This window comes from Acipenser ruthenus, chromosome 18 (genome assembly GCF_902713425.1).
Source record: "Acipenser ruthenus chromosome 18, fAciRut3.2 maternal haplotype, whole genome shotgun sequence".
NCBI classification, from domain to species: Eukaryota; Metazoa; Chordata; class Actinopteri; order Acipenseriformes; family Acipenseridae; genus Acipenser; species Acipenser ruthenus.
In genome coordinates, this window is record NC_081206.1 from 4,889,923 (window position 1) to 4,902,320 (window position 12,398).

Below are 12,398 nucleotides of genomic sequence, written 5' to 3' on the forward strand. Positions count from 1 at the left end.
CTGGCCATTGAAACGCAGAGCTAGGCACCGGTCACTGAGCAGGCTGGCTTTTAAGAAGGATGTGTTTCACATGTCAATTAAAAACAAGATCAATAAGCCTCCCTGTTTTTATAGCCAGGGCTTTATAGTCTGTTAACCATTTTTATTTTCAGTGGTAATTTTATATATATATTATATATACACACACAGCAGAATAAATATATCTAAGGAACAGTCTGACAAGAGTTCTGTTCACTTGATTCCGCAGCCTGACTCAAACCAGCGCCTCGATGTTGAGGATACAATTCTAAGCAGGGATGCTGCATCACTGCATTGGCTAGGCTCCCAGAGGAGCACAAACACCTGCTCAGCTGCTACAACTCTAACTGGAGGCCCCAATGGAATTTATTTTCACTTTGGTCAGTCTGCCTACTGCTAAGATAAAGGAGCAGCCAACCCAGATCAGATCTCCTGAGTAACACAGTCTCCACTACTGGTCACTGTGAGTCTACAGCAGGAGCAGGCTAAAGAATTGCACTGCATGCTTACTCATAATGGTCTTCAATCACTGGTTTAGTTTACCTCAATAAAATCTAAATACGCAGTGGACACAACTGTGGATAATCACGGCACTTTTAACCGACATCAGTTCCTGCATCTTTTAATTGCCACTTACTGGAATGGTAATGGCCTGGTCTCTGAGGCTACTCTCGGTGATGCCACAGTCTGATCATCAGAACCTTGATTCACAAAGGGCCCTGTATTAATAATCCAAACAGGAGTCTTATTCAGAGCTGTGCTGCCCAACTGTGACAGAAACATCAAAACAAGGCTTCTCCTGTCAGTGACCAACAACACAGCTCAGATAGATAACCCTCGGGCTCTGGACTCTTGACCGGAGGGTTGTGGGTTCAATCCCCAGTGGGGGACACTGCTGTTGTACCCTTGAGCAAGGTACTTTACCTAGATTGCTCCAGTAAAAACCCAGCTGTATAAATGGTTAATTGTATGTAAAAATAATGTGATATCTGTATAATGTGATATCTTGTAACAATTGTAAGTCGCCCTGGATAAGGGTGTCTGCTAAGAAATAAATAATAATAATAATAATAATAATAATAATAATAAAGGGAACGGACACAAATGAAAACTCTTCTCGTCTTTAGATGGGGACTTATGGAAAACGCAAATGCATGAAGGCCTCATATGAGGATTTGATTTTTATTGCCATTTAAAGCAATGTTCAATTAAATATATGTATTATGTTCCCAAAACTACATTTTTTTTTTAAATATTACATGCATGAACGGGATCATATAAATATGATGATACAAATCATTCTGGCTGTTTAAATAGTAATTGCAGGAAAACAGCACAATTAAAAACACAAACAGATAACACCCCATAACTCTGTACCACAGAAAAACGACTAATCAACGACTAAACATTTCTATAAAACGAGCACCAACGACAGGCCACCCACAAAACAGAAAACCTTAAAAAAACGGGACAGCGTGCCTACTACCAAAAACTGCAGCCAACTAGGTCAAACTGCAACCGCAACATTTCTCAAGACAGCAAGGGAAGCTCTGCTCTGTGGCCAAACGTACTGTTCCAGTCCTCAGACTCAAGAGTATGCCAGCCAGCTGTGTGTGCCTGTGCTCCAAACCTCAGCACAGATGCTGACATTTCACCTACAAAGGTTGCGTTCGTTCCTTTCTAAATACATTTCCTATGAGTCTACAATGGTTGGAGGATGCACCTGCTTGTTTTTTTTTTCCAGATATTATCATACCCAGAGTCTGCCACGATGATAAAAATAGAAAACATGATATCTGCTACTGTAGCTACTGGCTAAGAGATATAGACTAGAGAAGCACAAGTCCATGCACTACAGCCATCAGTATTTACCAGGACTATATGTGTTTTGTTTTTTTAAAGAAATAATTACCCCTTAGTGTGCAGCTATAATTTCTGCCCTCTTGGTAACTGCATATAAGCAAATGGAAAATATATATATGGCAAAGCTAAATTTATCATGCACTTAACAATTGACATTCAGGAGCAAAATGCAGTTGACACAAAAAAACCCCTAGAGGGCACTAAAACATCATTCAAAAACAAGACAACTTAGTTATGGGTTCATCTCCGATTCCATAGTCTTGTTTTCTTTAATTGGGAGGGATAACGTACATATATTTTATTTGAAATATGCTGGTGTCTCGTTGGACCTATATAGTTTGTCCTGTAGGTTCCAGAAGCAGTCAAAGCCTACTAAATGAATGTACATACAGTAGGTCTCACTGCAATGCATATGAAATCTAGTGCCGATTCTCCAATGAGTCGATAGCTTTGCAGTGATGCCAGACTCCCCACCTCCCCACACTCGCTCTCTTGTGCACTGCCCAGCCCTGCTCAATGACTGAATTTAAAAATAGCCCTGGCAGTGTGATGACTCTGTTCTCCCGCAAGCCTACAATTACTACAGCAGATTAAATCAATCCATCTCTCGCAAGTCAGCAAACATCTGGGTCGACAGGATTCCCCTCCTCCAACTGTTTATCTGGGACAATCGCTGTGTACCACAGACAAAGGGCAGGACCAGTGTGCTGGGGCAACTAATAAAACCACAATGCAAATATACCATCCACTGCAGCGGTGTCAAGGGAAAGAAACCATTCAGGTTTGAGTTAATGTCAGATCAATGTTCGTTTTGGGATGGGTGGGGTTCAACAATTAGCTTTAGGACATCCAACCTGAAAGATTATTTTTATTATTATTCTTGTTTTTGGTCCTTAAATGGTTCAACAAAAAAGTGTGTGTTTGGTAACCAAAGGTAACAAAACATTTTGGGAGGTTAAGATGTTATCCTGCAGAATTATTTAAGATCTGTTTTTTTTTTTTGTTTTTTTTTAACAGAATCTGAGCACAATTTATTATTTTTTTTTTTAACTTGCAGAATTCTACTAATCGTTAACCAAAACGCACAACACTTCATACAGTGAGATTGAGACAAGTGATGGATGCTGTACTGTACATTAAACATGTGCACGAGGCCCCCTACTGGCACAACACTGCTAAACATTAACCCCTCCCAAAACACTGCATTTCTGAGAAGATGCAGAGTGTGCCAGGGGTCCATCAGAACTGTGTGCAGTTACATGTCCAGGAGCCACAGTACTCCATTCACGCTTTTATCAGTGCATGCACACTGCAGGTCTCGCAGAGAAGACGCTTTATTAGAAACACATCTGACAAAGCGAGCTTTCAAAATCTCAAACACAAAGAGGGCATCGGGGAACAATGCCGTAGCTGCCAACCCTGATAGCAGCCTGTCACAGCGCATTATACCACCAGCTGGGTGACTGCAGCCGTTGTCTTACATGCACAGAATATATAAAAGGGCATGCTTCCTTTTCTATCACCTGCAACATCTTTCAGCAATTGTGGGCCCCTCAGGTAACTGCCAACGCAAAGGATACACTACAGTCTTTTCTAGAACACATTTAGCTCATTTAGAATTCCACTGTTAATCGGATTATCTATTGCTGATTCATTGATCCATCAGTCCAAGGACACTGTATGAAAGCTACTCCTTTACACTCTACGTGCTTGAAATGACCCTGTTATACTAGTAGCATTTAGGCTCATAAGATGACAGTGTCATCAATATATATATATTTGTAATCCACATATGGAACACTAAACCTTGTAAAAACAAGCTAGTGAGCTCGTCCTTCTAACACAATCCCAACCATTACCCCACAGCCGCTCTTTATTCATCTGTGCAAAGACAATGACATGCAGACCGTGGTTGTCTCTGATGAACTGATTCACCCACAGAGATCCTGCAGCACTGCGACTGCTCCAGACACAGCCCCCATTACTCAGGGACCTGGGTGCATGCATTAAACACTTCCACTCCGCAGCAGTGAGAGCAGCTCCAGGTTTTACTGACTTAATTACAACAGTAAACCTTGTGCTGCAGAGGCGACAAGGCCACATGTGTCTCATTAAGTCTCAAGCTGCTACAGAATGGGAGTCTTGCACCCTCTCCACACTACATAAATTAGAGCGGTCCACTCGCTTTGAAACCACTGGACTGCAATTTGTTTTATTCGCTGTTTTCAGAAATGTGATGATGCTGCATTATTTAGGTGGTGTAAATAGGCTCCTCTTTCAAATCATAGCGTTGCATCCCAGCAGTATTCCGAACACAGAACACAGACAGGCAACCCCTGCAATTATGCTTTCTCCTTGGATGTTACAGGAGCAACTGATGCATTGATACACTTCACTTAAAATGATTGCGTTTGCAACCCAAGCAATTACTGCGAGGGCATCATTACCGACGCTCTCAAACCTCAGACTGGCAGGCATAGCAGAGCTTTCATGCTCTCAATATTATACCAGAGTATTTCTGCAGCTTTGTGTTAGTAGGATCTGGTATCATCTGGCTGAGCACTTCTTTCATCTAATCTGCTGACTTCTCCCAGTCTCTTGAGTCTTTGATGTATTGCTTGCCATGAACAGCAGTTTTCCTCTTTCGTTTTCTTGTTTCAGCTCTTCGGACAGCTCCCATGGAAACCTCGAGTTTCCACACAGAACAGTATTGCAGACGTATCTTTACATTGTCTGCAGTGACATTTTTAACCCTCCCCTAATATTTAGAGGCGCTCCCTCTTCCATTGTAGTCTGCACCTGTTCTAATGCTTTCCCGGAGAGAAATCCACATGACACCTCATGCTGCCTTAGCCTGAAACTGTGGATCTGGTGATTCCTTCATCATGGCTGAGCTAAACCAGGCAAGCAGACAGCAGAGCTCCTCCACTCAGGTGTGTGGAATTAATCACATCATAGTAAAGCCAGGAATGGATTCAACTGCTAACCGATGTGAAGCAAGTAGCAAAAGATTCAAACCCACTAAAGCCGTGTTTGAATTTATGGATATGCAGAATGCTGTTCAAATGTTAGTGCAATCAGAAAATGCAGTACGTACCGATCATAATCTGAGATGGGAGAAGTGGATGATATAACATTGATCTGTCATTGCAACTTAGAGGTCGCCGTCACATCAGCTAACACCAGGAGGGGTAGGACAGTAAAGCTGTTATTTTTTTTTTTATACTCTCCTGTGAAATGAGCGGCTTAGCTTAGACCCCTTTGTGACCTAACAGTAAATCTACCGAAGCAGCCCACGATACAGGGCGGTGGTCTCGTTACACGGACACTACAGCAGATATCCTACTGGATTCTCGAACCCAGGAGGAGAATGCAGTTTGTGATCAAACATTTATTCTTATTTGGGTAATGGCATTTACAAACTAAATAGGTCTGCTTACAAATGCTTGAACTGAGTCACTGTTAGTCAAAATGGTTTACGACAGGCTTGATACATCCTTGCATAGGTCAACAGGAAATGATCGGTTATCGATTCCTGTGACGAGCGGCTTGCTAACTGAACTTTCTGGTACGGATTGTTTTCTTGTGGGCTATTGTAAAATAGAACACATAGGCTTCCTACAGTTTTCTGTTTCAATAGACTTAATAACATACAATTTTACTATAGCATGTTCAAATTTCCTTCTAATAAATAAAATATAGCATATTAACAATGTCGTTCTGTTTCGCACACGTTGCTCCAATAATTGTGGCCGTCTCTCCCAACGTGAGACTGGTGGGTGGGGTGAGGGTGCAACTGAGATATACCTTTCTTTTAACAAAACATCAGCAGAGTGAAAGCTTCAGAGTGCACAGAGTCTCAGGAACCCTTTGTCAACTGAATTATCAAGCCAATGTTTCTAATAACCCTGATTTGAAAACACAGCTTGCTGATCCACTGGGTTGTGTAACCCCGTCATTTCCTCAGTTCACTCCCATGTGGTCCCATCCATCATGGCAGCTGGGTTCACTCACCTGGCAGTCAAAGTCCTGGAAATTCCGAGCGTTCTGCGAAGAGAAAAAAACAACACAAAACCACAAGAATTAGATCCCGGGGAGCCTCAACAGCTTTCACATCAAATACATTAGGACCTCGTTCACTTCTTTTCATTTTATTGCTGGTAGCAACAGAAGACTGTTGGGGTCTCCTCTGATTACAACAGAAATGGCTACCCCTTTTATTTATACAGGTTTTGCGGGAGATGGATTTAGTTTGGTTGCTTTGACAGCGCTGGAGACGACAGAAGCCGGTACATCAAAACGATCTGTAGTGCCGAGCGTAATACAACCAGACCCAAACACAGGACGCCAGGCTTGTATCAACCTACTCCCATTCCACATCGTACGAGGGGAGAGTGTAGCGTCGATGCCCATACAATCCAGAACTAATCGTTTTAATATTCGAGTCCGTTAACGGAGTGATGCCCACACAGTGCTTTATGGAGCTGTATAAACCAGGAACGCCAAATTAACACTTACGAGGGAAGTCAGCACAACTGCTGAATGGGGAGGGAGCAAGAAAAAAGGGTTGATGCTTACATGGGTTTATACAATGCTCAAGGTTATTTCAGCCAAATCGGAGGACAGAGTTGTCTGTAATTATAGTCAAGCAGTTATACTATAGCCCTAGATGAAACCTGCATTACGATTGAATTAGACACAAGTTATGGAGAGTGGTTCTGTTCAAACACAGCATATCTTGGTTTCGTTACTAAGCTCACAACCTCTCTAAAGCAGAATAGAAGGAAGTGGAAACTGAAAGCACAGCAGCATACATTAAACAATGAGCAGCATCACCTGGTAACCTTGGGGATAATTCCACTGGTTTACCAATGCTTCCCTAAAGGACCTTCTTCTGGCTAGAGATGCACAGGTTTGTTTCACTACACTTTGGGTTATTAAATGTTTAATAAAACTAAAAGCAGCACATTCTGCTGAACACTGACCAGGTTCTCAGCTCCGCTGTACAACATGCTAAGCTGCTGTAGATAATACAGGGTAAGACACAGAGCGAGAGAGTCAGGGAGTGTGGTGTGTCAGAGTGGAAAATTCCAACCCCCTGCCCCTGTAGACATGTGATGTTCTAAACGTACGAGAAGAAAAATCTATCCCTCCTCAGCCAGACGTGCACAGAATACAAAACAGTAGAAATTAAATTTAAGACCCAAAGCCAAGAGTTGCAGTACTATCCACTGGCAGTGCGAGTCTCTCTCTCTCTGCTGCCCGTGGGTACCCGAGTGCCAAAGAGGTGCTGCAAGACACCCCTGGGGTGTACGGAACAGAAAATCATTTAGTTGTGTAAAACTAGAAAGAAACCTGCTGCAGTGGTTTGGATATTTGAATTTGTTCCGGACCTCTCTCAGTTTGTAGCATAAGCTTTACTGTAATCTCTTTGAAAACATGTCCACAGCTTTTTGTGTTTAGGTTGGTCTGAGGGCAGAAATAACTTTTCCATCCTGTTAACCATGGCAGTGTGTTTGTGTGTGTGTGTGTGTGTGTGTGTGTGTTTGTGAACACTTACTTACTTTACAAAATCCAGCTCAGTGCCTGCAGAGAGGGGACAGACTGCTGGATTACTTAGGTCCAATTCTACTCACTTTATCCCCTTTTCCGATTTAACAGCACTAGCTAATTGGGACCCCTACTGGGAGGTTTTTTCCACATCAGTAATATTCCACCCAGAAATATTCCAAACGTAATTAAACTGTTACCTTCAAAATATACAGCAGCTCACAATGCCAGTCTCTTGGATTTCCGTTCTAGTTACATCATTAAAACACCTACAGTAGCCAAGAAGATTAATCACCACCGCATGGTGCAATACAGCACTCACAGGCAGGGTGTAGTGCTGCACACAGGGTTATAAATACCTGGACATATACATATAGAGGATATAAAATGAAGGTTACTGTATAAGCGCATTTAGAAATGGTCAGCACTTTTAGTATTTCCTGTAACAATTATCAATATATAAAAAAAATTCCCTTTACTTATATCTGCTCTGCTTTCTGAACTGTGACACAGTTTGAAGATGTGTTTTATTACACTGCCTACTGCTTCACAGTTTGGTAAAGGCACTCAGGGTTCTCTGGGGTACAGTTGTGTGTCTGTGTTTCTGTGAAGGATCTCAGTCCAGGCTGGACAGGCAGTTCAAATGGTCCCAGGCTTTCCCATGAGCCTTCATTGAAGGTGACCTTTACAAGAGATGCCTGGTGGGTCTCATGAAGCTCCTTGCAGTTATTGGGTAAGTGGAGTAGTATTTACTGGCCTCTAGTCTCCAGTACTGATTCAATTCATAGACATGCTCAAACGAGCCAACTTCCCAATATTTTGGTATTTTTAACACACCTTTGTTAAAGGAAAGTGTGGAAGTACTTCTAGGCTTTTGATGCCATGGTAACTACACCCACTTATTTCTATTTAAATCTATTAATGTGTTTGTGATGTCATATACTAGCAGTTTGCTAAACGCCTTTCAGTTTCCCCAATGTCAAGTTTGTTGCACTTCTTGCAGATAACACAGTATACCATTCCTTTAGAGGTGCATGTAAAAGGCTCATGGATGCTGAATGATCATTTAGTGCTTTCTGATCTCTGTGTTAATGGATTTACAGGTAGTACATCATGGCCTATTGTATGCAAGTGTGCCTTTTAAAAAAGTTCAGCAGAAGGATGAATCTCACCGTGTATATACACACTGCATTCTCTTTGGTTCTTGTCTCATCTATATGATATCAGTGGGGGAATCTTGGAAATATCTGTAGATGGGTCTTCTATAAATGTTCCTAACTCAGCAGTGTGTAGTAGAGAGAAGCTTCTCAGCAAGTGTTAGCAGGTTTCCAGGTCCTTCTCTTTGATCATATTAGAAGCTCCCAGGAGAGATTTCTCTCCCCTAGCACTCCTCACTGCTGTGTAGCACTCATCTGCAGCAGGCAGGCAGGCAGGAGAGTCATCAATTATTCACACCAATAATTATACCTAAATGAGGGAGGATCTCACAATCACCTCAGGAGTACACTCTGCTTCAGTTCACAGATCTATGTCACAATCATTGCACTGCTGTTTGTTTGATTTTTAAACCCATCAAGAAAATTGAAATGAGCGACACTGCTGGACACAAGAGATCAACCTGGTACTTTTTAATTGATATCAGATTTCTCCACCCAGCGGGCAACACAAACTGCCTTCTGTTTGATTGATTAGGATAAAGGATTAGATAAATGCATGCAAGTTACTAGTTCTAAATGTGTTTACGATGTTGTAGCACTTTAAAATGTTTGAACAACAAAGAACAGTCCTGCAAGAGCTTTTTTTTGTGTCGAGCCATTAAAAACGCATACAATTTTTTTCATTTTATGAGTCACCTGCGTTGCTGAAAGACAAGCTGCCAACATTTATGACCCTGGAAGAGATGCAGCATGCCAGCGGCACAAGTCCAGTACTGGTACCATACCATTGAATACAGCAGCAGATCTAACTACAGCACAACTGTTTGCTCAAATTGCAACTACAATTACAATGCTTTCTGTTCAATTACAACTGTGCTACAGTAAATTACAATTATACTAAAAAGTAACATTAACAGCTAACCACATTAACATGTTTACTCTGTTTATTCCAAGTATAACTACACAGATGTGCCAAGGTTCAACTAAAACTACAATCACATTGTAAATGCAATTAATTCTGAATTCCACAAGTACAAGTGGAACAGACTGCAGGTTTGTACAGCAGCCAATGAAAACAGATCTAGTCCCACCAGTGTACACGCACACACACACACAATGTATTGCCCAGTACTCACCTTTTCAGTCAGTAGTGGCTTGATCTCAGTTAGCTGTACGTCTTGTAACTCGTCCATGATAAATGCACACCCGCTACTGAAACCTGGAACACAGGAGAAAGTAAAACGTAAGCAAACTGACCACTGCTACAGCCGTGAAGCAGTTAATATAAACAGGACTACACTGGTAGCTGAACGTCTCATTCTCATCCCACCCACGTGGATGCTGGAAAGCAAATTTATTTTCCATATTTGAATAGCCACCTCCCGCAGGGGAACAACTCCAGTGAGAGATTGTCTGCACTCACTTATTGCTTGTCTTTGCGTTACCCACTTGGAACCATTGTGCATCCCCGATTTGTACCAATACAATAACTCAGTGTGTGTCTCTGTACCCAAGAAACTTCACAGTCCTCCGTATTAAGGTTTTAAAAATAAATCCATCCTACTCAGGGATGCTTAATTAAATTCTACAGTAATCCAAAATGCTTTTCGTCCTTTCTATAAAAGTGCCATTTCCATTAGTCTTTCAGAATAAGTTAGTCTGTATGTACAAATGGCCATAATACACAAAATTCTCTAGAAATTCATTGAAGGACACCATCTGCTAAGAGCTGTTTTTAGAACACATTGAGACGTGAGTGCAATATCCTTTAACCTTTCCTGTGCCTCAGCTTCAGCACTCCCTAGGACTCATGATGTAAACCCCAGTCTAGCTGCTCACCTCCCAGGTAGCTGATGAATGATTTGCCCCCCACAAGAGTAGCTCAAAATAGCCAAGTGACCAGACAGCCTGGAGCTGTAGCTTTCTACAACCACAATGAAGAGCTGATGCTTTTAAACAAAAAAAATAATCTTGCCCCAGTGGCAATGTTACGATCGATTAGAAACTACATTAGTTTTCTTAAAAGAACAGGAAATGTTTCTCAAATCAATAAACGTTCTGACATGATGGTTTGTGACGATGGTTCACCATTTAAGCAAGGTTTTGTATATGATTTATAGTGTCATTTCAAGCCCATGCAAATTAAATTACGATACAAAAGAAGTCACTGATTTGTAACACTGAAAACAGAAGGAAAGCTGCCTGAAATGTTTTTTTCTTTGGAGGACTAAAGTGATTTACTGAAGCTTAGAGCAAGACTGCAGACAGGGTAACAGATACTCCCTGGAGGAGGCCGTATTGACAAGGGGAGTTTGGTGGCCCAGGTTGCTCCATTATTGCATTTGTAAACACAACAGCACTCAACACTGCCCCCTTCAGTGCAATGCAATCATCTTCCTCATGGTATATACTGCGGGAGCCACGTTCTAGAGAATACCGAATGATCCTTCGTGGTATACAGTTTTTATTTGCTGTAGGATGACCGTAAATGTAAGGTTTATGCCTGCTGCCCGTCCCCTGGTGCTTGGAAAAACAACAGAAAATATGAAAAAAGAAAGAAAGAAAAAACACACACAAAATTCAGGACGCATCTTTCAGGTGCTGCATAATGTTACTGGCATAAGAAACAAAAATATATCATTTCAGCTTTAAAGGTAATTATGTACGCCTCTGCCCTCAGCTGAAATGGCAGAGACTCAACAGGGTAGGGGGTTAAATAAACTCCATCAAGAAGACATGCTATCCAGCCTTTCTATTCAGAAGCAAGGGTTTCATCTTTACAGTATTAGGGATGTGCCGATACTCGTTGTCGGTAAGGGAAAGGGAGCTTTTCTTGTTTTGAAATCAACACATTAACGAATAGCTTATTTAATACCCGACGGTAAAGACTTTTTAAAGGCAATTACTAACATGAGTATCAGCACACCCCTAATACTTCTATTAACACAAACATCGATGAAATGAACAGTGATTATGCTTGTTTGGATGTGAAGTATACCTTATTTTAATGTCACACTTCAGGTTTTTTGAACCTCATTGAATTAACTTTTCTTTTTTAGTTGATACGGCTAATCAAGAACACAAAAGCTCAGAATTTTTCTTGAAGGCGTGTTTTGAGAACAGGGGGTCTTGTTGGTTATTCTGTTCTGGATACAAAACAACTCTGCCGGGCCCGAGAGAGTCACTGCGTTGAAGCAAACAAAACAAGCAGAAACTCATTATATCCATTAAAACTGTGACGGGACCTTGCTTCAGAAATCTGCTTTCAGCTCATTTAAACCAGATCAGCTTTTCGATAAAAAAAAAAAAATAAGCAGTAAAAGAGTCAGGAGTGCTTACAAAGGTTTATTTAGAATATAAATCTGAAACTTCCCTCGGACGTAAAAAAAAAATCTGGGACGAAAGGGAAATGCGATGTACAGTAGTCCCTCCTAATCCTGAATTCTTCAGGAGCCAATAATCTTTGACAAGGTGGCGGTTTCAACTGGACTTGGTGATGTCACAGATTGTATTTAAAGTATTTATCCACAACCTCGCTAGCGTTTCGCAGAATACTAAAACAATTGTTCACGCTCTGTACCTCACAAAGGCCACGTGTATTAGGATAGTCTGGAATCTTTGACTTTCAGGGCAAGGTCATCAGCGATTCATGACGAATAAACTTCGGAACAGTTACAGTTTGGTACAAACTGGGTTCCTTTTGAAGTATTTCTCCGAAATGCAAGTAGGTCAAGACGGACATTAAAAACAGTCCTAACCATTTGAGGCGGAACAGATTGTCTGACTTTCATACAATTTAGTACAGTACCA

At 41.4% G+C, this 12,398-nt stretch overlaps 1 protein-coding gene across 4 annotated transcripts in view; it reads right to left on the bottom strand.

Annotated features, from left to right (window-relative positions):
* The window catches only part of LOC117420465 (protein NDRG3-like), a 37,495-nt gene that overhangs the window by 15,548 nt on the left and 9,549 nt on the right, over window positions 1–12,398 (bottom strand). For all 4 annotated transcript variants that reach the window (XM_034033941.3, XM_034033919.3, XM_034033923.3 and 1 more), the window contains exons 2-3: window positions 9,725–9,807; window positions 5,896–5,928 (exon numbers count right to left, since the gene is read on the bottom strand). In XM_034033941.3, the coding sequence (XP_033889832.1) occupies window positions 5,896–5,928; window positions 9,725–9,781 (90 nt within the window). In that variant the 5' untranslated portion in view covers window positions 9,782–9,807. The remainder of the gene's footprint in view (window positions 1–5,895; window positions 5,929–9,724; window positions 9,808–12,398) is intronic.